This window comes from Rhinatrema bivittatum, chromosome 6 (genome assembly GCF_901001135.1).
Source record: "Rhinatrema bivittatum chromosome 6, aRhiBiv1.1, whole genome shotgun sequence".
Classification (NCBI taxonomy): domain Eukaryota; kingdom Metazoa; phylum Chordata; class Amphibia; order Gymnophiona; family Rhinatrematidae; genus Rhinatrema; species Rhinatrema bivittatum.
In genome coordinates this window covers 151,198,072-151,221,773 of record NC_042620.1, presented here as the reverse complement: position 1 = coordinate 151,221,773, position 23,702 = coordinate 151,198,072, and the positions used below count along the sequence as shown (strand labels likewise).

The window sequence follows — 23,702 nt, the reverse complement described above, 5'->3', positions numbered from 1 at the left end:
TGCATACAGGAATTCCGGTATATAAAAATTAAAATAAATAAATAAATAAATAAATGATATGATCTTATCATGAATGCCGGTATAGAAAAACCTTAAATAAATAAAATAAATCTTTGATGCCTCATGCACCGTCTTTGGCTCATGGTGGGTTGTTCTCGATGCATGGTTCGTCATCTTGGATGCATGGAGCAACAGCTTGTGCACTGGTTGCACCGACTTTGATGCGTGCTGTGTTGTCTTCAGTAGAGGACGCACTGGAATGGTTTCTATATAGATGCAGGAGTCATGTACGCCTTGGGAGCTTTGGCCTTGTGACTCTTTTGGCACCACTGCTTGCCTCGGCTTTATTCTGGCCTTGTCGGCAGAGGCCGGCCTGTGCTCCTGAAAGTGGGAGTGCCATAACTGACCTGGAGAAGATTTAGTCAATCTACCTTGATCTTCCCAGACTCCTGAAGAGGCTGACAAGTGCTCCAAAATCAGGGTGTCCTCTATCCTAAGTCTTGCCATTTTTTCAGCTCTCTACCACCAAGCCCTTGGCCACATCCATCCATAGTCGTGGCAGTTCACCTGATCATGGTCCTGGCTCAGGCAGAGGTAACAATAGTTTTGGCCATCTATGATAGACATGATATTGCCATAACTACAATATTTGAACCCAGAAGGTTTTTTTCTGAGCCATGATAAGCACTGGAAAATGCTGTTTGGGGTTCACATAGTATTTATTTTCTGAGGAAAGCAATCGATGAGAGACAGATTATACAGTCTGTGCTCTGCAGGGATGAAAAATAACTGAGGACTCTTCTGGAATGATCATTCACGTAGGAACTGCAGCACATGTCCAGTAAGGCAAAAGTGCTAAAGCTTTGAGAGAAAGCTCCGCCTGGTGCCACTCGATGATTTCACCCCCATGAAGCATGGTTAATTCATCCTGCTTATAAATGGAAAATATTTTTAACCTAATGTTTTGTAGGTAATCACTTGGTCTGACCCAGTATGGCAATTTCATATGTTCTTATGTTATAACTGTTAAATGGGAATTTTCACATAATGAATTGCATTAAATTAAGATTACTCCCAGTAATATATGATCAGAAAAGCACAATCACAATAAAACTGCTACCTTCAGTCAGGATCCTGTAAGTTCTTCCATTCTGTCAAGTAAACCATATCATCTTACAGGATTCAAGTAAATTTTAGTAAGTACTGCGGGTCACTAGTGTAGATCTATAGTACTAAGACTGAGAGTTAGTCCTATGTTGCATTCAAGGAATGCACTTCCAATTTGATTACTTACTTATACTGACCACACAAAATTAACTGTAGAATCACGTGATGCTTTGAAATGTCACCATTACTTTCTCATTGGTGTTTTTGCTCATGACATCATTAGAAGATTTACTATTAATGGTCTGATAATTTCATTAGCAGGAAGATTCCATAAACCACATCCAGTTCAATGGCTCAATGGAGCACTACCCTGTGGGAGATCCTGGTTTGATTACTCTGTTGACAAACGGTTACAGATTACTGCTCTCTCTAGAAACTGGTGCACAAGTACCTTGAGTCTTGCCAGTAAGTTTCACTGTTGTGTGATGGCTATGGCTTGCATTCCCTTCCACTTTAGGGGCTGTATAGTATTCTCAGCTCCAGTTGGCCTCAGCCTGACTACATCTTAGGCAAGCCAGAACTGAGGATGCAATGGAGCCATCATTCACAGCCCCCAGTAGGGAAGGAAATGCCAGTCATAACCATGTCATAATAGCAAAACCTACTACTACATGTACATCAGATTCAGGAGAGAACAGTAATCTGTGGTCCCTTGTCAAGGTCAGTCACTGCAGTAACTATGCAATACAGGAAGTGGTTAACATTGGTGAGAAATCCAAGGTAGCTGTATAAGAAGGCACATGGCATCACTGCATAAGCTAATTCTAATTGAGATGTGATGCAAAAGAGCAGAAGGAAAACCTGTTGGGTTAAAATAAAAGTTTCATAAGACAATCCTATAGTATATAAATTAGAAATATAAACTGTGATTTCAAACAATAAATAAAGCAAATATGACGTCTCCATAATCTGGAGCCTTCTTGTATGACACCTGCCCTGATACCACCTTGGTTGTGTCTACCAGAGTAGGCCATCTTTTGTTTTAGTATTGTTATATTTATTGTAGTATTTTTTTCTCTTTATTAGTTTTATATAAATTACATTGATCTTTTGATTAAGTTGTGGTTAATCAAGACAATAAACTAAACTACTCATATCCCTGATGGGATACACTTGGGTTTAGAGTGTCACTGGGAAGAAATGAAGAATACTCATGGTATATGCCAAGCTCAAATTAAATTAGGGGACCCCCAAATTTGACCTTTACTAGAGGAATTGCCTTTACCTTTATGGTCATAGTAGTCACAACAGATCTGGTATGCCAGTACTATAGGATCAGTGGTCTCAATAGGTCCTGCCCTGATAGTGAAGTCAATGTTGGTGGGAGTGTGTTAGGAGCTTTAACACTCCCAAATTGAAGAGATCTTAGTTTTAATAAAATTCATGCATCTATGTGATGCAGTAGGGATTGGGTTTGGATTTTGAAGCTGGACTCTGGAGAAGCCAGTCTGCTCACAGCAGTCTGAGGGTTCCATCTCCTCATGGAGTGGTGCCATTGGGATCATTTCATACACAGGGAAAATGCCTGGCATGGGATATTCTCACAACAGAAGAAAGCCTGTAGAAGAGAGGAATGTCCATCCAGTAAAGGTGACTGAAAACAAGTACTCAGTACTTTTAGGAAGGAGAAAAGGTTTTGGGGATTACACTAAGGAGAACCCTGAGGTACTTTAAGTGAAGAAGTCACCAGAGATTACAATTGTTGGAATTTCTTCAGCTGTTGAGAAAGAAGATTGGAGAAGTGCTTATTGAGAAGGAGTTTGGTCCACTGATGGGATTTCAGAAAAAGAGAAAAACTGCCCATTGGAGGAAAAAGACCTAAGGAGCTGCTAGTTGAAAAAAAAAGTAAGCCAGAAGCTCAACAGAATAGGAAGAGCTACTGTGATACAGGACAAGATCTGCTTCCAAGGCAGGTACACAGGAGGGCCAGGAGGGAGAAGGATCCCAAGAGCTGGCTTGATGGGGTGGGTAGTGATGATTTCTGCAGAATGTGGTAGAGATTTACGTTTTGAGCTGCACTGGAATTTTGTTTGCCGTTGGATGCACTAGCCATTGGTGTATCACTATTTGGACTTCATTTTATCTTCCATTCAGGGCCAGTAAAACTTTTATTTTCAAACAGTATGGGAGTTTATGTGATGCTTATGCTTGATTTGTTTACTTGGCTGATGCACAGAAGAGCTCCAGCAAGGAGAAATCCTAAAGGCCTTCAAAGACAGACTTCTTTCTCACCCTGTGCAGAATCCCCAGGAGATCATGGGGCCTACTCTAGGCCATAAGCCTCCCAATGAGCCCCTGTGCCCAGGACTGAATCGGGACAGAGGCTACAATTAAAAGCTACATATTTTTGCCTTATACACTTGTGGGGGCATTGACATTTAAAAAATCCTCTGTAAGAATTTATTTTAGCTTAAGTATAGTAAGCGCTATAATAGTTATTGAAATGAATTTATTACTATTTATGCTAATATATTCAGAAACAGCAGCACAGGAGTTCCGTAGTTTCTTTATAAAGAGGACCTGGATAACAGAAAATTAAATTGCCCTAAGTAAATGTATTTATTTAAAAGTAAGTGAAGTAAATTAAATATAATCATAGGTAACTGAACATCTATTCATGCCTACAAGATAAGCAACTTGAAATTTCTGGCACTGATGATGTATTGACTAGATATGGTTCTCTAAATGGGGATTTCATATGCCCATTTTATAAAATATATGCATAAAATAGGCAAATACCATTTCATTTATTTTATACTATGCTGAAATACTATTTTTGACAAGCTATAGTCAGAAAAAAATCAAAATTATTTAAAAAATAAATAGTGCTTCTAGACTAAATTCTGGTATTTTGAAAAAAATCCGTTATAACAGTTGTACTAGTCCCAAACATCAGTTTAAGAAATACCTCTGTGTAACCTATTGCACTGCAAAAATCACAACAGTCTTACCTCAAAAAGTGGTAAATCATGAGAAAGGAATTTTGGCAGATTGACATCAATGATGGATCTAAGTAGCAAAATTTCCTCATTTTCTACAGGGAATTTCAACTAAAATATAGAAAAGGCAATTATATTGTGCTAATTCTTTTTATTTATAAAATAATATTTTATCAGACTTCAAAATATTCCCATAATATAATGCGACTGAACTACAGCTGTTTAAACTGCATACAGGTAATCTAAGCTAAGCTCTAATTGTAGGTTTCTAATTTATAAGTCTTTCAACTCCAGTCCTAGAGATTTGCAAACAGGTCTTGTTTTCAGCATATCCAGAAAGGCATATATTTACTAGGGATGTGAATCGTTTTAGGACGATTAAAATTATCGTCCGATAATTTTAATATCGTCTTAAACCGTTATGGAACACAATACAATAGAGATTCTAACGATTTATCGTTATAAATCGTTAGAATCGTGAGCCGGCACACTAAAACCCCCTAAAACCCACCCCCGACCCTTTAAATTAAATCCCCCACCCTCCCGAACCCCCCCCAAATGACTTAAATAACCTGCGGGTCCAGCGGCGGTCCGGAACGGCAGCGGTCCGGAACGGGCTCCTGCTCCTCAATCTTGTTGTCTTCAGCCGGCGCCATTTTCCAAAATGGCGGCGAAAAATGGCGGCGGCCATAGACGAACACGATTGGACGGCAGGAGGTCCTTCCGGACCCCCGCTGGACTTTTGGCAAGTCTCGTGGGGGTCAGGAGGCCCCCCACAAGCTGGCCAAAAGTTCCTGGAGGTCCAGCGGGGGTCAGGGAGCGATTTCCCGCCGCGAATCGTTTTCGTACGGAAAATGGCACCGGCAGGAGATCGACTGCAGGAGGTCGTTCAGCGAGGGTTCCGGCGCCTCGCTGAACAACCTCCTGCAGTCGATCTCCTGCCGGCGCCATTTTCCGTACGAAAACGATTCGCGGCGGGAAATCGCTCCCTGACCCCCGCTGGACCTCCAGGAACTTTTGGCCAGCTTGTGGGGGGCCTCCTGACCCCCACGAGACTTGCCAAAAGTCCAGCGGGGGTCCGGAAGGACCTCCTGCCGTCCAATCGTGTTCGTCTATGGCCGCCGCCATTTTTCGCCGCCATTTTGGAAAATGGCGCCGGCTGAAGACAACAAGATTGAGGAGCAGGAGCCCGTTCCGGACCGCTGCCGTTCCGGACCGCCGCTGGACCCGCAGGTTATTTAAGTCATTTGGGGGGGTTCGGGAGGGTGGGGGATTTAATTTAAAGGGTCGGGGGTGGGTTTTAGGGGGTTTTAATGTGCCGGTTTTGCGATTTTTAGATTTTTAGATTTTTCACGATTTTTCACGATTTTTCACGATATTTTACCCCCCCAAACGGCAACAATACGATTCCCTCCCCCTCCCAGCCGAAATCGATCGTTAAGACGATCGAGGACACGATTCACATCCCTAATATTTACCACAAAAGTCAGTTTATCAGGTCAGTTTGTGAGCCCCAAGAACTAAAGTTAAAAACCAGTGCTTTCCACCACAATATACAAGAGACTGGTACTACCTACCAGTCTACTTTCATGTCATTTGAAATTTGAGTGAAAGATATTTAAAGAGCCTATTTGTTAAACAGCATTAAAATTGGGCTTTAACACCAGATTATAATATATAAATAGGGCTTTACTGCAATATTCACTTAAGGGAATGAAGCCCTTTGTGAATTCCAGATTAAAGTAATTTTACCCATACCCGGCCGATATTGCATCGGTATGAAAATATCAGCACTTCCCTAGTTCAACAAGAGTCACATCCCCAAAAGCTTAGTAGGGGGGCTGCAGCACCCACATCCGTACCCCCACTCCCTAGCAGTTCCTTCTTACTCTTGCCCATTTCATCCAAAGAGTGCAAAAGGTCCAAATTAAAATAGTAATTGCATTTCTTGTTCTTATAATTCATGTATAATGTATATAATATAATGATTTATAATAATATATATGTATATAATAATGTATATAATATAATGTATATAATAATGTATATAATATAATGATTTATAATAATTTAATTCTTGTTCTCTGCTTTATCTATAAGTTATAAGTTCTTACGAAGTTATCCCTGTTATTTGTACCCACTTGTTTGATATAATTTCCAACTTTGGTTCTATGTAAACCGACGCGGTATGTACTAGTACATGAACATCGGTATATAAAAGCCTTTAAATAAATTAAATAAAATAAATTAAATAAATGTTCATTTATACCCTTTAATGGGCATCCAAACTGTTCTGCAATGCACCCACATTAATAATACCAGTGGTTATATACATGTACCTTTAGATTTCCAGCTGCAGTTAACACCGACTTCACTGCTCTCATTCCATAGTCATAATGGTGCTGAGAAGACAGCTGTTCTGAACACAGACGATATGTTGCAACAATTTTCACTGAGAGAGGTCGAGCAGTGACAAAACCACAGGAGTATAACACTATTTCTGCAATCATTGCATAGTCAGGGACCATCATAGCTACTGTTCTGAAGAGAGCCTATTCAACAGACAGTATGTATTCAAATTAACACCTTCTTTTATACATGTTCACTAAGAAATGAAATATTACTGTACTTTGTTTCATTACATACTTTGCTAGATATTTTTTAATCTCTTGGCAACCTGTCACATTATTCAAAAGCTAGTGAACATGTGGCTAATTTGCATACATATAAATAAAAGAACACTTACTCCAGTTCTTTTGTTCATATTAAACCAGAGTTCTTAATGTTACAATTAATAGCCAAACAAAATAGTTATTCATGTAATTTTAAAAATATGTATGTGCAAGTATCCTCATTTTTGTTATGCAGATGCCAAAAAATGGAATATAAATTAAATAAATAAACAAACAAACAAACATAAATAAATAAATAAATATCATCATTCTATGGGAACATGAGTGATTATTAGAATTATACTGGTCAGAATACGCCAAAGCATCACCATTCTAGTGCAAAGTAATTTTGATCATAAGGACTCATTCAAAAAGAGATTGTAAAAAAAAGGTATTTAAATGACTGGAGGAATTTGCATCATTTATCTGTTACAATCTTGTTTTAAAAGCAATTATTTGTAGCTAAAGGAACAAAGATATAATTGTTCTGCATATGTTCAAGTTGACCTCAGAAGGTTTTGCATGCAGGTCAATATGTCCAGGTGGCATAGCCACCATTCAGCATTAGATTAACAATGTGGCAAGATGGAGGTAGGCCATTCTCCTCCTTCAGCCATTTCCCTGGTTAGGGGGAAGGAGGGATTGTATTGGAACTTAAGGTGGATTCAGGAGCCTTGGGGCTATAACATGTTATCCACAGGAATGTTTAATAAAGCCTCCCTCCTGGACTTATGGCTGACTCTCTTCCATCCCAACTCTTACCCCATCAGCTGGATCTTCATGGGACAGGAGCAATTCCCAGTTGTTCCTATCCTACCAGAGTATTTTTCTCATAATGGTGTCGGCTTTGAGGCAGTAAACTCCATTATGAGGAATTCCACTGGTGGAGAAGGAACTTGGAATTGTACCTGTTCCATGAAAACCCAGAGAATGAGATCAGAGGTGGGGTAGGAGAGGTAGCCAAAAGCCCAAGGGGAGCTTTCTTTAAAATTTAGTATACCTGGGGGAAAGGGTGGGTTTGGTGAAAATCCAGTGCTGGGGTTGGCTTAAAATTAGTTTTCAAAAGAAACCAATTAAAAATGAACACATGTTAATTCGGTTTTCTTTTGTTTCCTATTCAAAAGAAAATGAAAGGAAACAGGAAATTTCATTACAATGTCCTGTTTTGTTTCAAATGAAAGCAAATTCCTACTTCATACCTTCAGGGCAGGAGAAGCAGTGAGGCTCTGCTTGGGCAGTATCCCTCATCCCCATGCAAGCCTCATGACCCTCTACAACTGGTACTAACCAGTCACATTATTTCAGGCCCATAATGGAGACTGCAGGAATACCACAGAGTATGGCAGCATTAAAATGGCAAACCACTGTATGAACTGTATGAATGGCAAACCACTGTATGAACGAACTGAATGTCACTGTTACTGTTACTTAATATATACTAGAGCAGCAGTAACATTTTTATTAGACTTTCATGTAAATACTACTTGTCCATTTATGTCTCTAGAGTTAAAAACATATACACTTGGATTCCGTTTGGACCTATGAATCTGCACATTTTCACATTTCAACAGTTGGTTCTTAAAGATGCCACCAAATTAGAACAACAAAATAAAATTTTCAACTTGTTCAAGCAAGAATTTCAAGCCTTGTGTGAACTGGCAGAGGATCAAAATGTCTTCGTGAAACCCTCTGATAAAGAGGGTGGTGTAGTTATAATGGATACAACAGTTTATATACAGTAGCTGAAGTAAATCATCAGTTAAGTGATGTTAAATGTTACAAACAGCTGTTAGAAGATCCAACTTTACAAATTCAATACAAGATTAAATAGATTGTACAAAAGGGTTTCGAAAGGGGTTTCCTTGCGGAGAAAGAGAGAACATTTTTAATACACAGAAGACTCAATATAATCAGGCAATGGGATCCAAAAATTTGGTTCACATTATAAATAAGCCAATGTTATTGAGTATATAAAAATCTGGCTGAGTGAGTTAGCCAGATAAGACATATCCAGCTATCGGGCTGATAGCTGGATAAGTCTTATCCGGGTGGAGCGCACTGTTAGCCCGGGTTTGGCTGCGCTTTTTCGACGTGCTAGCTTTACTCCTTATACAGTAAGGGGTAATAGCGTGTTGAAAACGCGCGGCCAACCCCCCCAAAACTAATAGCACCCGCAACATGCAAATGCATGTTGATGGCCCTATTAGTTATTCCCGCGCGATCCAGAAAGCAAAATGTGCAGCAAAGCTGCACATTTTACTGTCAAAAATGAACGCCTGCCCAAAGGCTGGCATTAATTTCTGCCAGCGCCGGGGAAGTGTACAGAAAAGCATAAAAAACTGCTTTTCTGTACACCCTCCGACTTAATATCATAGCGATATTAAGTTGGAAGCCCCAAAAATAAAAAAAATTAAAAATTTTAAAAAAAATGTTAAATCGGCCCGCGACCCGCAGGTCAGAAGACGGACGCTCAATTATGCCGGCGTCCGTTTTCCGAACCCGTGGCTGTCAGCGGGTTTGAGAACCGACACAGGCAAAATTGAGCGTTGGCTGTCAAACCGGCTGACAGTCGCCGCTCCTATCAAAAAGGAGGCACTAGGGATGCGCTAGTGTCCCTAGCGCCTCTTTTTACCATGGGCCCTAACTGGCATAGGCCACCCTCCTGAATCGCGCGCCCAGGAGAGTGGCCTGTGCGTGCGCCGTGAGAGCGGGCGCTCACCGGCTCTCCCGCACGTTTTTCTGTATCGGCCTGTATGTATTTATCTGGCTAAGTGGTGACCTTGAAATGCAGCCAGATATTCACCCACCCACCACCACTTAGCCAGATAAATACCTATTGAATAAGTATTTATCCAGCTAAGGGTGGCTGTTAAATGTGGCCAGATATTCAGCCGCCACCACTTAGCCAACTATGTACTTAAATGGCTAAGAGGCAACCGCTAAACATGGTCAGATATTTAACTGCCACCATGTAGCTGGCTAAGTACTTTTCTGGATAAGTGGCAGCCACTAAATGTGGCCATATATTCAGCCACTGCCACTTAGCCGGATAATTACTTATCTGGATAAGTTGTGGCCTTTAAATGCTGCCAGATATTCAGCCACCACCACTTAGCCAGCTAAGTAGTTATCCACTTAAGTGATAGCTGCTATATGCTGCCAGATATTCAGCCACCGCCGGATACATACTAATCTGACTCATTGATGGGGGATGAATATCTTGCCTCATTTAGTGGCTGCCACTTATCAGATAAATACATAGCCAGATAAGCACCTCTCTGGCTAAGTGGTGGCGGCTGAATATCAGGCTGCATTTAGCAACCAGCACTTATTCTGTTAGGTACTTATACCTGGATTTATCAAAATGCACTAAATATCGCATGAGATAGAAAAAGGGGTGTGTTTTATGGTAATACCTATGTGAAGCACTAACATTTTTGTGAAAAGTGCCAGAATTGTTGTATTTCCTACATACAACCACTGGGGGACCATGTTTTAAGGTGAGAGAGAGAGAGGAAACTCACTCAAAGATGACATTTGTGCAATGTTCTCTCAACCTAGCTTGATGGATTCTCTACCTGGTTAACATCAAGCTAGGTTGAGAGAACATTGCACAAATCTCATCTTTGAGTGAGAGCACTGTTCAGTTCGTACGTCTCACTTTGAATGTCAAAGTGGCCCCTAACCCCTACCCTAATACCTAAACCTCACCTCGAGTTACTAGGTGGGCCTCCCATAGAGATATAAATACCTATCTAGTGTGAGGGCATTATGGTTATTCTCTCTCTCTTTCTCTTTCTCTCTCTCTCCCCCCCCCCCCCCAAGGAGCTTCAAAACTACTAAAACCAGCATTTGAGAACACATCACAAAACAGTGAAGCCCACTCCTCCTCTTTTTCTGATTTGCATCGCACCATACGTTATGGTGCTATTGCATGCATTAAGGGGTTTTCGCATGCATTAAGGGGCGGATTTTAAGAGCCCTGCTCGCCGGTGCGCCTATGTTCAATAGGCCTACCGGCGCGCGCAGAGCCCCAAGACTCGCGTAAGTCCCGGGTTTTCCGAGGGGGGCGTGTCGTGGGCGTTTCGTGGGCGGGGCCGAGCAGCGCGCAGTTTTCGGGGCGGGACGCGGCGTTTCAGGGGCGGGCCCGGGGGCGTGGTTTCGTGTGGGGCTTTACTTCTCCCTCTGGGAGGCGTAAATCCCCCAACAAAGGTAGGGGGGGGGGTTTAGACAGGGCCGGGGGGGTGGGTTAGGTAGAGGAAGGGAGGGGAAGGTGAGGGGAGGGCGTTAGCGAATTCCCTCCGAGGCCGCTCCGATTTCGGAGCGGCCTTGGAGGGAATGGCGGCAGGCTGCGCGGCTCAGCGCGCGCCGGCTACACGGAATAGGCAGCCTTGCGCGCGCCGATCCAGGATTTTAGCGGATACGCGCGGCTACACGCGTATCTACTAAAATCCAGCGTACATTTGTTGGCGCCTGGAGCGCCAACAAAAGTACACGAACGTGCCGTTTTTTAAAATCTACCCCTAAAGGTGCTTAACGCTAATTGATAAATGACCCTGTTAGCCAGATAAGTACTTATCTGGCTAACAGGGTCATTTATAGATAACCCCTGTTATCTATATGATTCATAAACCATTGCAGAACCCTTCTGGGTGAAACATTGTATCTGCAAAGGGATTAGCTTTAGAGCCATTATCAATTTTTATCAATTATGTTTTGACACCCTTTGTATCTCAAGCTAAATCATATGTAACAGACACATCAAATATTACATTTTTTGCGTTCTTTAGATGACATATGTAATGTCACTTTTTTATCGCATTTGACATCAAATCCCTGTATACACTATCCCAGAAGGTGGCACTGGAGATATTTTCTCATACATTAAATTAACAACCATCTCCTGTCAGAATACCAACTGATTTTGCTTGTGAAATAGCTAAGTTGGCAAGTGTTCAAATTATTTTGGGTTTTGTGAAGAATATTTTCTCCTAAAACTGTCACAGCTATGGGAGCCACAAGGCTCTGACGTAGCCAAATTATACACCTCTTTTTTTCGAAGAAATATTTTTATATTCTAGCAAGGTGATGCTATGTTTGATGTGTTGGAAGAGATACATCAATTATATCTTTGCTTTGTGGATTGGTAGGGTAATGAAGGAACAATTGATGCTTGTGTTTGTTTGTTGCATTGACATGCAAATATTGAAAATGACTGTTTAATAACAAAAAAGGGCTGAAGACATTTATTGAAATTTGTGCATTTCTTTAAATGCACTACAATGGACAGTGGTATGCTGAGATTGATAAGAACTGCTGAGGATCTGAAATAGCATACAATATGCTGTTTTCCATCAGACAAAGAAGCAGACAGTGACTGTTTAAAAATACTGCAGATGGACATCTGTTTCTATGTGCTACAAAATAGCCATGCCTAAAGCCAAGGCTGTATATAGCTTGGCTATTCATATATGACGCTGTACATGAAGTCCATTTATGAGAGAAAGAATTAGAACATACATCCAATCTGAAGGAGACACTTGTTCTCAACTGCATTTTCAAGGTATTTAGAACTTATAAAGGCACTGTTAATATTGCATCATTGGAGACAAAGAGAAGATCAAAAGAAGAAGATGATGACATCACCCGCATCCTGTCTTCCCATTTACCCTAATTTAGTCCATCAGGATGATTTGGGGTAAGTTTCAATGCAGAGATGAAAAACAGGAATTTAGAATTCCACCACATTACTACTATTTTACCCTTAAAGTCTAGGTGGGTTATAAGACCACTATTAGTCTAAGCTCTAAGGTCTGTTGTTTGCAACCCTGCGGGTTCCAGAATTAACTCTCTGAATTCCTTATTTCATGTTTATGAGACTTTGGGGACTAATAGTGGTCTTTTAAGCCACATGGACTTCATATGCAACCTGGAGATGTCAAACTATATTATTTCTTATATCACATGTTTAAATTACTAGTTTTGGTATTCTGACCCTCCCGACGCAGCTGGAGTGGCGAAACATGGTCCGTGTTGAGGGACCTACTTGTATTTCATCTATATACCTCTACTTATTAAAGATTGATGTCTCTTGGCACTTGTTATATTGATTGATTCATCTTTGAAGTTTAAGGATCCGCATGCATCTTGGCGCTACACTTCAATATATTGTAGTTTCCCCATTGTGTGTACCGTATCGCTTCTCCACCCTGATTTGTGCTATATCTTTGTAAGTTACAATTTCCACCCAAGAAACAGCTACCAAGAAAGGGAAGGATCACAGTGTGCAGGAGCTTCCCACCTTCATGTTTGCATCCCCCTTAAATAACGGCTGAAGATGAGGTCCAATTGGGCTGCTGCAGAGCCCATCTTACAGTGACCAAAGAAGAAGCCCAGTAGGCCACTGGAGCCCATGCTACAGCTGCCTAAGATGATGTTCTGACAGGCTGCTATGGAAGAGGAATGGTAGACTACCATGGAGCACATCCCATGGCAGCTAAAGATGGACACTCCTGTGTAGCCCATCCTGCAGTTGCTGAAGATGAGGCCTTGAGAGAGAGAGAGAGAGAGTGAGAGAGAGTGTGCCTGTGTGTGTGTGTGTGTGTGTGTGTTTGTGTATGTCAGAGTGCCTGACTATGTATGTGTGTTTGAGTGAGATAGTGCCTGCATGTGAGAGTGCCTTTGTGTTTGCGTTGCAATGAGTGCCTGTGTGTATTTGAGTGAGTGAAAGTACCTGCCTGTGTGACTGTAAGAGAAAGAAAGAATGGGAAAGAGAGTGTCTTGGTTTGTGTGAGTGTGCCTGCCTGTGTATGTGTGTGTGTGAGAATGCCTGCCTGTATGTGTCTATATGGGTAAGAGAACGCATGCTTGTGTGTGTGTGTGTGTGTGTGTGTGTATTTGAGAATGCCTGTCTATGTACTTGTGTATGGTGTGAATGCCTGTGTGTGCGAGAGAGAGAACATGAGATGGAATGATGGGTGAATGAACGTGTGTGTGTGTGTGTGTGTGTGTGTGTGTGTGTGTGTGTGTGTGTGTGTGTGAAAGAGAAAGGAAACATTTTCTGTGGCCTCCCTGCCCCCAATCCACAATAATCTCAGGGTGACTGGCTTTCAAAAGATCCTAGGTATGGAGAACAGGAGATTTTTTTTAATCCTTATTAGTTTTAATTTTGGGGTGTTTTTTGATGTGACTACTGTTTTGAAATATTTTATTGGTGTTTGGGGAAATATTAAAACAAAGGTATGTGAATTTTTAATTATTGGATGTTCTATTCATCAGCTGTTTTGAAATATTTATACTTTTTATTAGTATTGTTTTGCTATTATGAATGATGTTTTATAATTCTTAATTTTATTTTATGAGGAATGGTGGTGATTCTTGTTTTCCATTGTTGCACTGCATATTACAGTCAAGCACGTTGTAATTTCCAGTTTAGTTTTTGTCTGTATGTTTCTATTTCTACTTTATAGTCTCATTTTTTTCTCTGTATTTGATGAAGGTCTGTCTGTGTTCTGCATGTGTAAGATATTCTGCTAACACAGGGGTGGCCAACCCGAGTCTTGTGAGTTTTATGCACTGGCTGTGGTACCAGTGAGTCTCCTAGAGAATGTGGGTGCCAAGAAGGGGTGGGAATGGGATGGGAGTGTGTGCCAAGAAGGGGTGGGAATGGGATGAGAGTGTGTGCGTCTTTGTGTCTGAGAGAGAGAGAGAATGTATGTGTGCTGAGAGAGTGTCTCTCTTTATGACCTGGAGAAAATATATGTGTTTTTGTGTCTGAGAGAGAGAGTGTGGGTGTGTGTCAATGCCAGAGAGAGAAAGCGTGTTTGTGTGTGTGTGGGTGTGTGTGCTTGTGTGTTTGTGTGTATGTGTCTGGGGGTCAGAGAGACAGATTGAGTGTGGGTATATTTATTTCTGTCTGAGAGAGTGAGTGTGTGTTGCTGAGAAAGAAAGAGAGTGTATGTGTCTGTTACGTGTGCCGTCTGTGGCAGACCCGCTGCACGTCCCCTTCACATTTCTACTGTGACTCCAGCCTCTGGTTCCTGTTCGCTGGCGGCGGTGGGCCGTCAGCATCATCCTCGGGCCTCCCCCGGTGCCTCCAGCTCTGCAACAGTCCCTGGCGTTCATGGTCCTGCTTCCACTTCTCGTCGGTCCTCTCCACGTGGCCCACGGAGAGAAGCTGCTACTCGCACTGTGCCCCTCCCTAGGAGCACGCGCACGCCTCATTGACTCTTAAGTAGCGACCGTGGCGGGAACCTAGCCGCAGCCCCGGATGACATCAACTTCACCATAGTATTTAAGCTCAGGCTCCGTTCCCTAGCGTTGCCTTTGCAATAGGTCTCCTCGCTGGTCGAGTACTTGTTGCTTCCTAGAGATTCGTCTCAACCCTGCGTACCTGTTCCTCGTTGTTCCTGGTTCCTGTCTCTTCATTCCTACCCTGCTTATGCTTTGGATTGATTACACGAACTTTGACTTTGCTTTGCCTGACTTTGCCATTATCTCCAGACCCAGACCTCCCCTTCGCCTGACTACGCTACTGCCTATCTCCAGACCCAGACCTCCGCTTCACCTGACTACGCTACTGCCTTTCTCCAGACCCAGACCTCCGCTTCACCTGACTACGCTACTGCCTATCTCCAGACCCAGACCTCCACTTCGCCTGACTATGCTACTGACTATCTCCAGACACAGACCTCTGCTTCGACCGACTACGCATTGACTATCTCCGTGATCAGACCTCAGTTTTGCTTGACTACGCTATTGACTATCTCCGTGATCAGACCTCAGCTTTGCTTGCCACTGCCTTCGGATCGCCGCCAGCCCTGACTCAAGTCTACCATTGGATGCCTCTTCTGCTTACTCCCTGGACGTGGTTTCTTCAGGCTTTGGCCTACGTTTGCTCGAGCGCCCCCTGTCTGCCTTTGTTCCATTGGCACCCGAGTTTCCAGGACATTACCCAGTCTGGAGTAATACTTTACCATCTCTCATCTGCTGTCTCTGGGCTGAACCAACTCCTACTGCAACTATATACAGAGGCCCACCTAAGTCCTGACAGCCCCGGCACCCAAAGGCTCAACCCACGTGGAACGAGGGCTGGTATAGGTGAAGCTCCAGCGGCCTCTGCTTATTAGCCCACTCCACCTGCCGATGGTGGGGAGCCATAGGTCCTTGCCTACGGGTTGCGTTAACCCCATATCGGCCCAAGGGTCCAACTCCAACGCAGCAGTGTCTTTATGTTAGAGAGAGAGAGTTGACCTTTGACTTTTGTCTGTGTGTGTGTGTGTGTGTGTGTAGATGGGAGGAGGGGGCAGTAATGGTCATCTCTCACCCACCTGTGAAAGGCATGGTGGTTTTCTGCAAATTCTGGTTTTGTGGCTCTCGACGTATGAAAGGTTGGCTACTCCTGTTGTATGTAGCATTCCCAAAGTAATGCTTCTGCATGTTTTCCATACTTATTAATTAGAAACAACATGCTATAGTGTTTAGATAAGTGAATGGAAATGATTGCACTGTTAGCTTGTCACTGAAGTCTTCTCTGGTGCAACTATATACATAGATGCTTATTAAAGTTAGACAGCAAACAGTAAGTTGGTAATTCACTGCAAACTTGGTAAATCTTTTCCAATACAATGAGGTATTTTAAAGCAATAATAATAAATATGCCATGGATATTGGTAATGATTAAGGCATAAGATAATACAACAGTGTTATAATTCATCCACAAACTCTTGCTTGAGTTAAACTTGTTATGCTCAGGCTTGTGAACCCTTGGGCCGACGGGAGGATGGTATACCTTAGAAGGAAGATCCGTAGGTTCTCCCATTGGGTGGCGAGGCTGAACAGAAGATGTGACCAGCTGACCCTCGGCACTGAAGACTGAGATGACCGTAAAGGCAGACGAAGAGTCGTGACGTCAAGAAGAGGAACTGTGTCTTCACCACTGGAAGCCCGCGGTCCCCCCAGGAGGAGCCCATAGGGACCCGGACCGCTGGGACTTAGGTGGACCTTTGAGAGGTCAAGGAGTCAAGAGTTCGGTGCAAGGGCTAACTGGAGCTTCACCCCTGGAAGCCCGCAGTCCCCCCGGGAGGAGCCCGTAGGGACCCGGGCCACTGGGACTTAGGTGGGCCCTTGGAGAGGATGGTCCAGAAGAAGTCCAAGGTCAAGTGCCAGAGAGTCATCGCTTACCAGTCCGAGGTCACACACCAAGGGATCGCCGCTTGCCAGTCCAAAGTCACACACCAGGAATCACCGCTTGCCAATCCAAAGTCAGGAACCAGGAACACCAAGATGAGACAGGAACCAGGAACAAGGATCCAAAACACTAGAAGAATCACCGAAGCAAGCAGACTTAGACAGCGCTAGAGGACGTTGCCAAGTCAAGGAATGAGCAGAGGAAGTCTCCTTTTATATTTCCTCTACTCCGGCTCATAGGAAACAGCTGTAGATAGTTAAAGGGAGCAGGTCCCTTTAATTCTAATGAGGAGGCGCGGCCTCATGCCTAAAGATGGCGGCAGCCATATTGGATTTCCTCCGCAGAGTAAAGACTGCCGGACGCCGCAAGGGAGGAGCATGGACAGCTCCCCACCCGGCGGCTAGCCCGGGGACCTGTGCTGGAGCGACGGGCACCGACTCCGGGGTTTTTCTAGGAGCTGCCGCGGCGGATTGCCACCGCGGGCAAGGTAGAGGGCCACAGTCGTGACGTTCCATGGCTGCGGAACACAACAAAACTGCTTGCATGCTCAAAGTAAAAAAAACAAAACAAAATGGCTGAAATAGCTGATGACATTGTGCAAGGTGATACCTTAGTTATCAGAATGCTTTTCTTTTTTTTATTAATATTTCAGAATTGCAACTAGTTTAATCTTCCCTATCTCTCCAGGACTTTATAACTGCAAAGAAATGTACTGTGCATAACTTTCAGACAAATTTATACAAGCCCAATAGCTTCAATCAGCTTGTACTTCTTAATTCTAAACATTAATAATAGCTATTCTATCACAGTATAGACTATAATGAAGGAACCAATCAATCCAAAACTTTCATCACTTTGCTTGTGTGACTCAAGTACAATTTACTATACTAACATCCAAAGGGATGTCAGGGAGAATACCAGTAACAATTTGGCATTTGTAGTGATTATGCTGAGAATTCTGAAAATTATGCCATTTCTAAGCCACCTCAATCTATATGCATGACATTGACTGAGAACTTTTCCTTCATGAAAGATGTCAGAATTGCTGTAGTTCTTTTTATGCTTCTTAAATTGAAATGAATTAATGAGATCACTCTTATCAGTAAAAGGAGTGTTATTGCCAGCAGCTGCAATCTTCAGTAAGCTCCATGGGATAGGAGATGCTCATTGAAACACTGTTACAACGATGATTAACAATAAAACAATTCAAAATAAATTACGTTTGCAATCATTATTAATATTGTTAAAAAAAAAAAACCTATTAGTAATAATCTCCTTGATTCTGGGTGTTTCTGTCACCAAAGACTGTCACTTCCCTTGTTTGATTACTTTGCCTTTAGTTTGATATATCTACACATAGACTATGGGTCCCAATACTATGAGGACAGTTACTTACAAACTGCTTAAGTATTCCAGCATTATTTTATTTTAATTACATATTGCATTATACGGAACAAAAGAAAACATAAGGCGGCCAGAAAGATCTCAATGTTCAGTATCTATACTATAATTCATCTCACCTGAGTAACAAACAATGGGGGCAGATGTTCAAACAAAGCCGAGCTTTTAAATTTAGGATTCTAAATTAGGTGCTTGAGGTTTTTGCTGAAAATTCACATAAATTTAGGAGCTTAAAAGTTAAGGTCCTAAATGTAGGCCTACTATTTATTTTCTTAGATTTAGGCCCCTAAATTAGGTGCCTAGCTCTGAAAATCAGTGCTACACACCTAACTTTGTTTCCCTGCCCTAACTCCACCCCTGGAGCCATCCACTTTTTAGAAAACTAATGAAACTAGGAGCCTAGTAGATTTTCAAAAGGGCAAATTTAGAGGCCTAACTCCTTAAGTTAGGAGCCTAAACTCTTTGAAAATTGGCCCCAATGTTTTTATCATGATAATTAAGAAAATGCAAACTAATGACATGAACTTCTGTACCTTAAGGTTGTCTGGAAGTTCTGAACGCCCTGCATACCCTGGATTCATTGTTATAAAAACAGCACATGTAGGATTCAGTTTCAGTTCAGTTCCTTCAAAAACTAATAAATCCGATCCTGAATTAATGCCTATAAAGACAAACAGAATTACATTCCATCAAGATATCTGATGAAAGTTGGATTCCAGCAGATAAAGACCATCAAAATAACTTATTACCTCTTTGGATAGTAAGAATTTGTTGGGCAACAACAGAAAGTACTTCCAGGTCAATTCTGTTAAATTCATCAAAACAAGCCCAGGCTCCACAAGACAGCAATCCCTAGAAGGAATGAGTTTAGCAATGTCTAATTTAAGACAATTAGCTAATTATTCAATGCAGCATAATTAAACAACATCTACTTTTAGATTACAAGTAAATTTTGTTTTATAATTGTAGCTGTTTTACAGGAAAAATATTGCATTAAATTACAAAAAAACTGAATAGTCCATTGGTACATAACCTCCATTCCTCGAGCGCTGCAAACAGGTCTGGTTTTTGGTATACTCACAATGAATATGCATATCTTTGCTTTCAATGGAGGCAGTGCACGCAAATTTATCTCATGTATATTCACTGTGGATATTCTGAAAACAAGAATTGTTTGCATCACTGGAGGAATTTAGTTATGCACCTCTGGTATAGTCTATCAAAGCTTTCACTAAGTCATTCATATTTTGATTTACATTATTAGTCAAATAAATATTACATTGAAAATAGTGATGGGAAAATCTCCAGTTCACATGATGATTTGGATATCAAAATATTTGGTTCATATATACTTGGAGAGTCTGTTGCCACTTGGAGCTGGCTTTAGGGTATAGCTAGTAGAATGGTCAGCTGGGGAGCTATGCAATAAGGTGCATCGCTGGCCAGATTCAGCACCAATACTAGCTCCTTAAGCAGCTGTACAAGCCCCGCACCTTAAGACACACAGACCCATAGCCAACCGCAGCAGAAAATCAGGAGGAGCAGCAGCAGCCTGTGTTGTTGCTACCATCAGTCTTCCTCATCATTGCTAGTCCTGTGAGCATATTCAAAATTCATGGGCAAATACTTCTTGTATGCTGATCTCATGCTGCATGAAATCAGGGTACAGGAATGGATGGGATGGAATGGAAGGGAAGGGAAGACACGGTGCTAGCAGCTCTGCTACTAAACAGGTATTTTACCTGGGGAGAAGGCAATACGAACATGCGGATGGGTAGATTCACTGGCAGCAGACGGGGAAGGTAAGAGGAAGATACTGGGGTGTGGAAAAGAAAGGCAGGGGACAGTTGCTGGGGATGGGGGTAGTTAAAAGTCAAAAGAGTGTATGCTTGGGATGGGGGTGTTAAGAGGCAGATGAGAAGATGCTGGATGGTGGTTATCCCAGTCCTTGCCACTCACTTGTAGAGAGAACTTGCATATCCTCCTATCCAAATCAACAGCAAGGACCCGAGGTGGGAATCAGGTGGGAGAGGGGGGGCAACATCAACAATTTTCATCCAGGTTGCCATTTTCCCTAGAACTGGCCCTGTTGCTATTGACCTTCAAATGTGTGCTGTTTGGGGCATTTTTTGTATAATAACACAAGTTTACTCAGATTTGATTTGATTTATGCAAATATTCCCAAATTAAGGGGCAAATTTTTAAATGAATGTGCGTGTAAAAATCAGGACTTTTGTGTGTGGCTTGGCCCTGTGTGCACCACGCGCATTTTCAAAAGGGCCCGGCCATGTGGGTAAGTCCCAATACACGCATAAATGCTGGGCCCTGAAAAAGGGGAGGGCCAGGAGTAGGGTCTAGGCAGGGAGGGGAGAGGCGAGGTGGGACAGAGGCTGGCCAGGACAGCGGTCATTAGCCGCTATCCCAGGGAAGCGCATGCTGGGAAACTACTTCTGCTTGGAAGGAGCAGGAAGTAGAAAAATAAACAATTTTCTGATTTCTGGGTAGCTAGGAAGGGGTTAGAGGTCAGGGTGGAGAGGGGGAAGGGAAGGAAGGTTAGGCAGAGGATAGGGAACTGGGGGAGGCCCAATGGCATCACCATGTGTAATTTAGTAAAATTTACCCCCCCCCCTGCGCATGGCCAACGGATTTTATAACATGCATGTTATAAAATCGGTGCACACAAGGACGCGCATGCGCTCCTTTTAAAATCTACCCCTTAATGAATTAAAAGATAGTACAAATCTCTATAATACCTGAAACATAAGTGCATATCTACAAATATTTTCACCTATTGCATATACAAAATAACCAAACCAGATGAATACAGAGATTAAAGTCAAGTTACTAATGCTCTAGATCAGTGTTTGTCAACTGTTGGTCTGCAGAACAGTGGTGATTGTAGGAGGAAGATGAGGAAATGAGACTGGCACCACAGCTGCACCTGCTGCACTGCACCCCATACCATGGCCAGATGGATGTTGTCCAGGCCAGCAGAGACTCCCTCTAACCTGCTCCCTACGCAATCTACTGCAAAACTTCTTCAGCTTGTGCCATTTCTGAGGCCTAATCGCTGGAACAACAGCAGCAGTGGCAGCCAGCTCAGCATTAAGGAATGGCCAGACAGCAAACACTCCATTCTCAGGCCCCCTCTCCCATACAGAAGCCAGGAAAGGTTGAGGCCATTGTGGGGCCTGAAAATGAGGTGCATGCTGATTTAGTCTCCTGTTTGCCTCTTAATATTCATCGTGTAGCAGCTGTGCTGTTCCAGCAGTTGAGCTTCTGGTACGGCTCCAAATTAAAAAAAAAAAACACATTCACAGGGTTGGGAGTCAGGGGGGAGGGGGTAGTTTGATTGTAGAGGGCAGGGACATGTGGCCAGATTTTTGTTTGTAAAGCTGTTAGCACTAGGCTGATCCATGCCACTTTCGCTAAGCAAGAAAGGCGAAGGAGGAGAGGGAATATGGAGAACTGAGGCTAGCAGAAGGAAAGAGGGGAATGGATGTCTTGTTGAAGAGTGATATAGATGGAGGTGGAATCTGGTAGGAGAGATAGAGACACTGAGACCTCAAGGAGAAATCTTTTAAAAAACGTTGTAAGTAATTATATTTTAAATGTCTTAATATGCTGCAGAATCTACTCCTGAGCTGTCAAGTTTGGGGAAGGTTCTTACCCCACCCCTGTTCTTCAATTTTCCAATTTTCAAAGAGGAACTTACACTTCCTCCTCCCCTCCCTTATACCTGAGTTCAGCAGCTCTGCAGCTAGTCTATGCAATTTCAGGTAGGTAGCTAGTCAATCCCTGTATACCAGTGTTTGAGAAATACTGCTCTAGATTTATCCAAACTGAGTTGTAAATGGCTCAGATTTATATGACTTGAGTTATGGCCTATTTGGTTGATGTTCAAATTTAAACCAAACTGGTTTGCATATCACCAGTTTAATTTTTCACTTGTGGTTTTAAAAAATGTATTAAAAATATATTACCTCATCTAGTCCACTGGTGCAACTTCATTTTAATGGGAGGTGAGATTCTTCTATATACGATACAAGAGTGAGATCTGGGGGTGATCATATCTGATGATGTCAAGGTAGCCAAAAAGGTAGGTAAATTGACAGCAAAAGCCAGAAAGATGCATCGTTGTATAGAGAGAGGAATGGTCAGCAGAAATAAGAAGGTGTTTGCCCTTATATAAGTCCCTGGTGATACCTCATTTGGAATACTGTGTACAATTCTGGAGACGCACCTTCAAAACGATATAAATCAGTTGAAGTCAATCCAGAAGGTGACTACTAAAAGAGTCAGTGGTCTTCACTGTAAAGTGTATGAGGACAGATCTAACATGTATACCCTAGAGGAAAGATGGGATATAAAAGAGTCATCCAAGGTATCGATGCACAGGAGGCAGGCCTCTTTCAACAGAAAGGAGGCTCTGGAACAAATGGTCATGAAATAAGGGTGAAAGGAGATAGACTCAGGAGTCATTGAAGAAAATATTTCTATACAGAAAGGGTGGTGGATACATCTAACAACCTCCCAGTAGAGGTGCAGGAGGCAAGGCTAGTTTCTGAATTCACAAAAGCATGGGATAAGCACAGGGAATCTCTGAAGGAATGGTAGGACCTGAAGGGCTGAGCATTTGGTTTTGATGGGCAGACTACATAGGCTGTACAGTCATCTGATGTCATGTTTCCATGTTTCTATTGTAGACACCTAACTACTGTACAAATATTCAAAATTCAGTCCAATCTGTTCTGCTACAAGTTTTAATAAAACAGAAGAAGACCGTGGTAGAAATGTTGGTCCTAGAATGCAAAATATTTTTAATATAATTTGGTTTACTACAAACCTTGAAGAACTTTCCTAAAGCAAGGTAGTCCAAACCATCAGAACAATTGAACACTACGCACTGTTTGGCAACAGCCTTTGCCAAGTCTTTTGTAGTTTCTGTCTTGCCAGTGCCAGCAGGACCTTCCGGAGCTCCTCCAAGATGAAGATGAAGAGCACCAAACAGAGTTCTGGAAATTTAAACAAGCAAAATGCTTATAAAATTAAACAATAAAAATGCACCATTTCTGTTAGACCACATTTAAGGTATTTAGGCCCAAAATTATTTTGTTGTTCTTCATTTAATAGATTTTAATGTTCATGTATTGCCAGAACCAGTAATAGTAGAGAAAAGGAATGTACAGCCTTCCATGTACAGGCCTACCAATCTATCATCTGTCAAGATTTAGTGAAATTGCTTACCTGTAACAGGTACCTCTGAACACAGCAGGACACCTAAATGGGTTTGGCACATAAGTGTGCCCTTGGCACCAAACAATCTTCCAGAAT

General features: G+C 42.3%; 1 protein-coding gene across 1 annotated transcript in view; it reads right to left on the bottom strand.

Moving 5' to 3' along the window:
- DNAH7 (dynein axonemal heavy chain 7) overlaps positions 1 to 23,702 on the bottom strand; it is a 724,465-nt gene that overhangs the window by 390,215 nt on the left and 310,548 nt on the right. Inside the window, 5 exon segments of the mRNA XM_029606081.1 lie at positions 4,119 to 4,217; positions 6,446 to 6,658; positions 18,902 to 19,029; positions 19,118 to 19,220; positions 23,215 to 23,383. Of these exon segments, the coding sequence (XP_029461941.1) occupies positions 4,119 to 4,217; positions 6,446 to 6,658; positions 18,902 to 19,029; positions 19,118 to 19,220; positions 23,215 to 23,383 (712 nt within the window).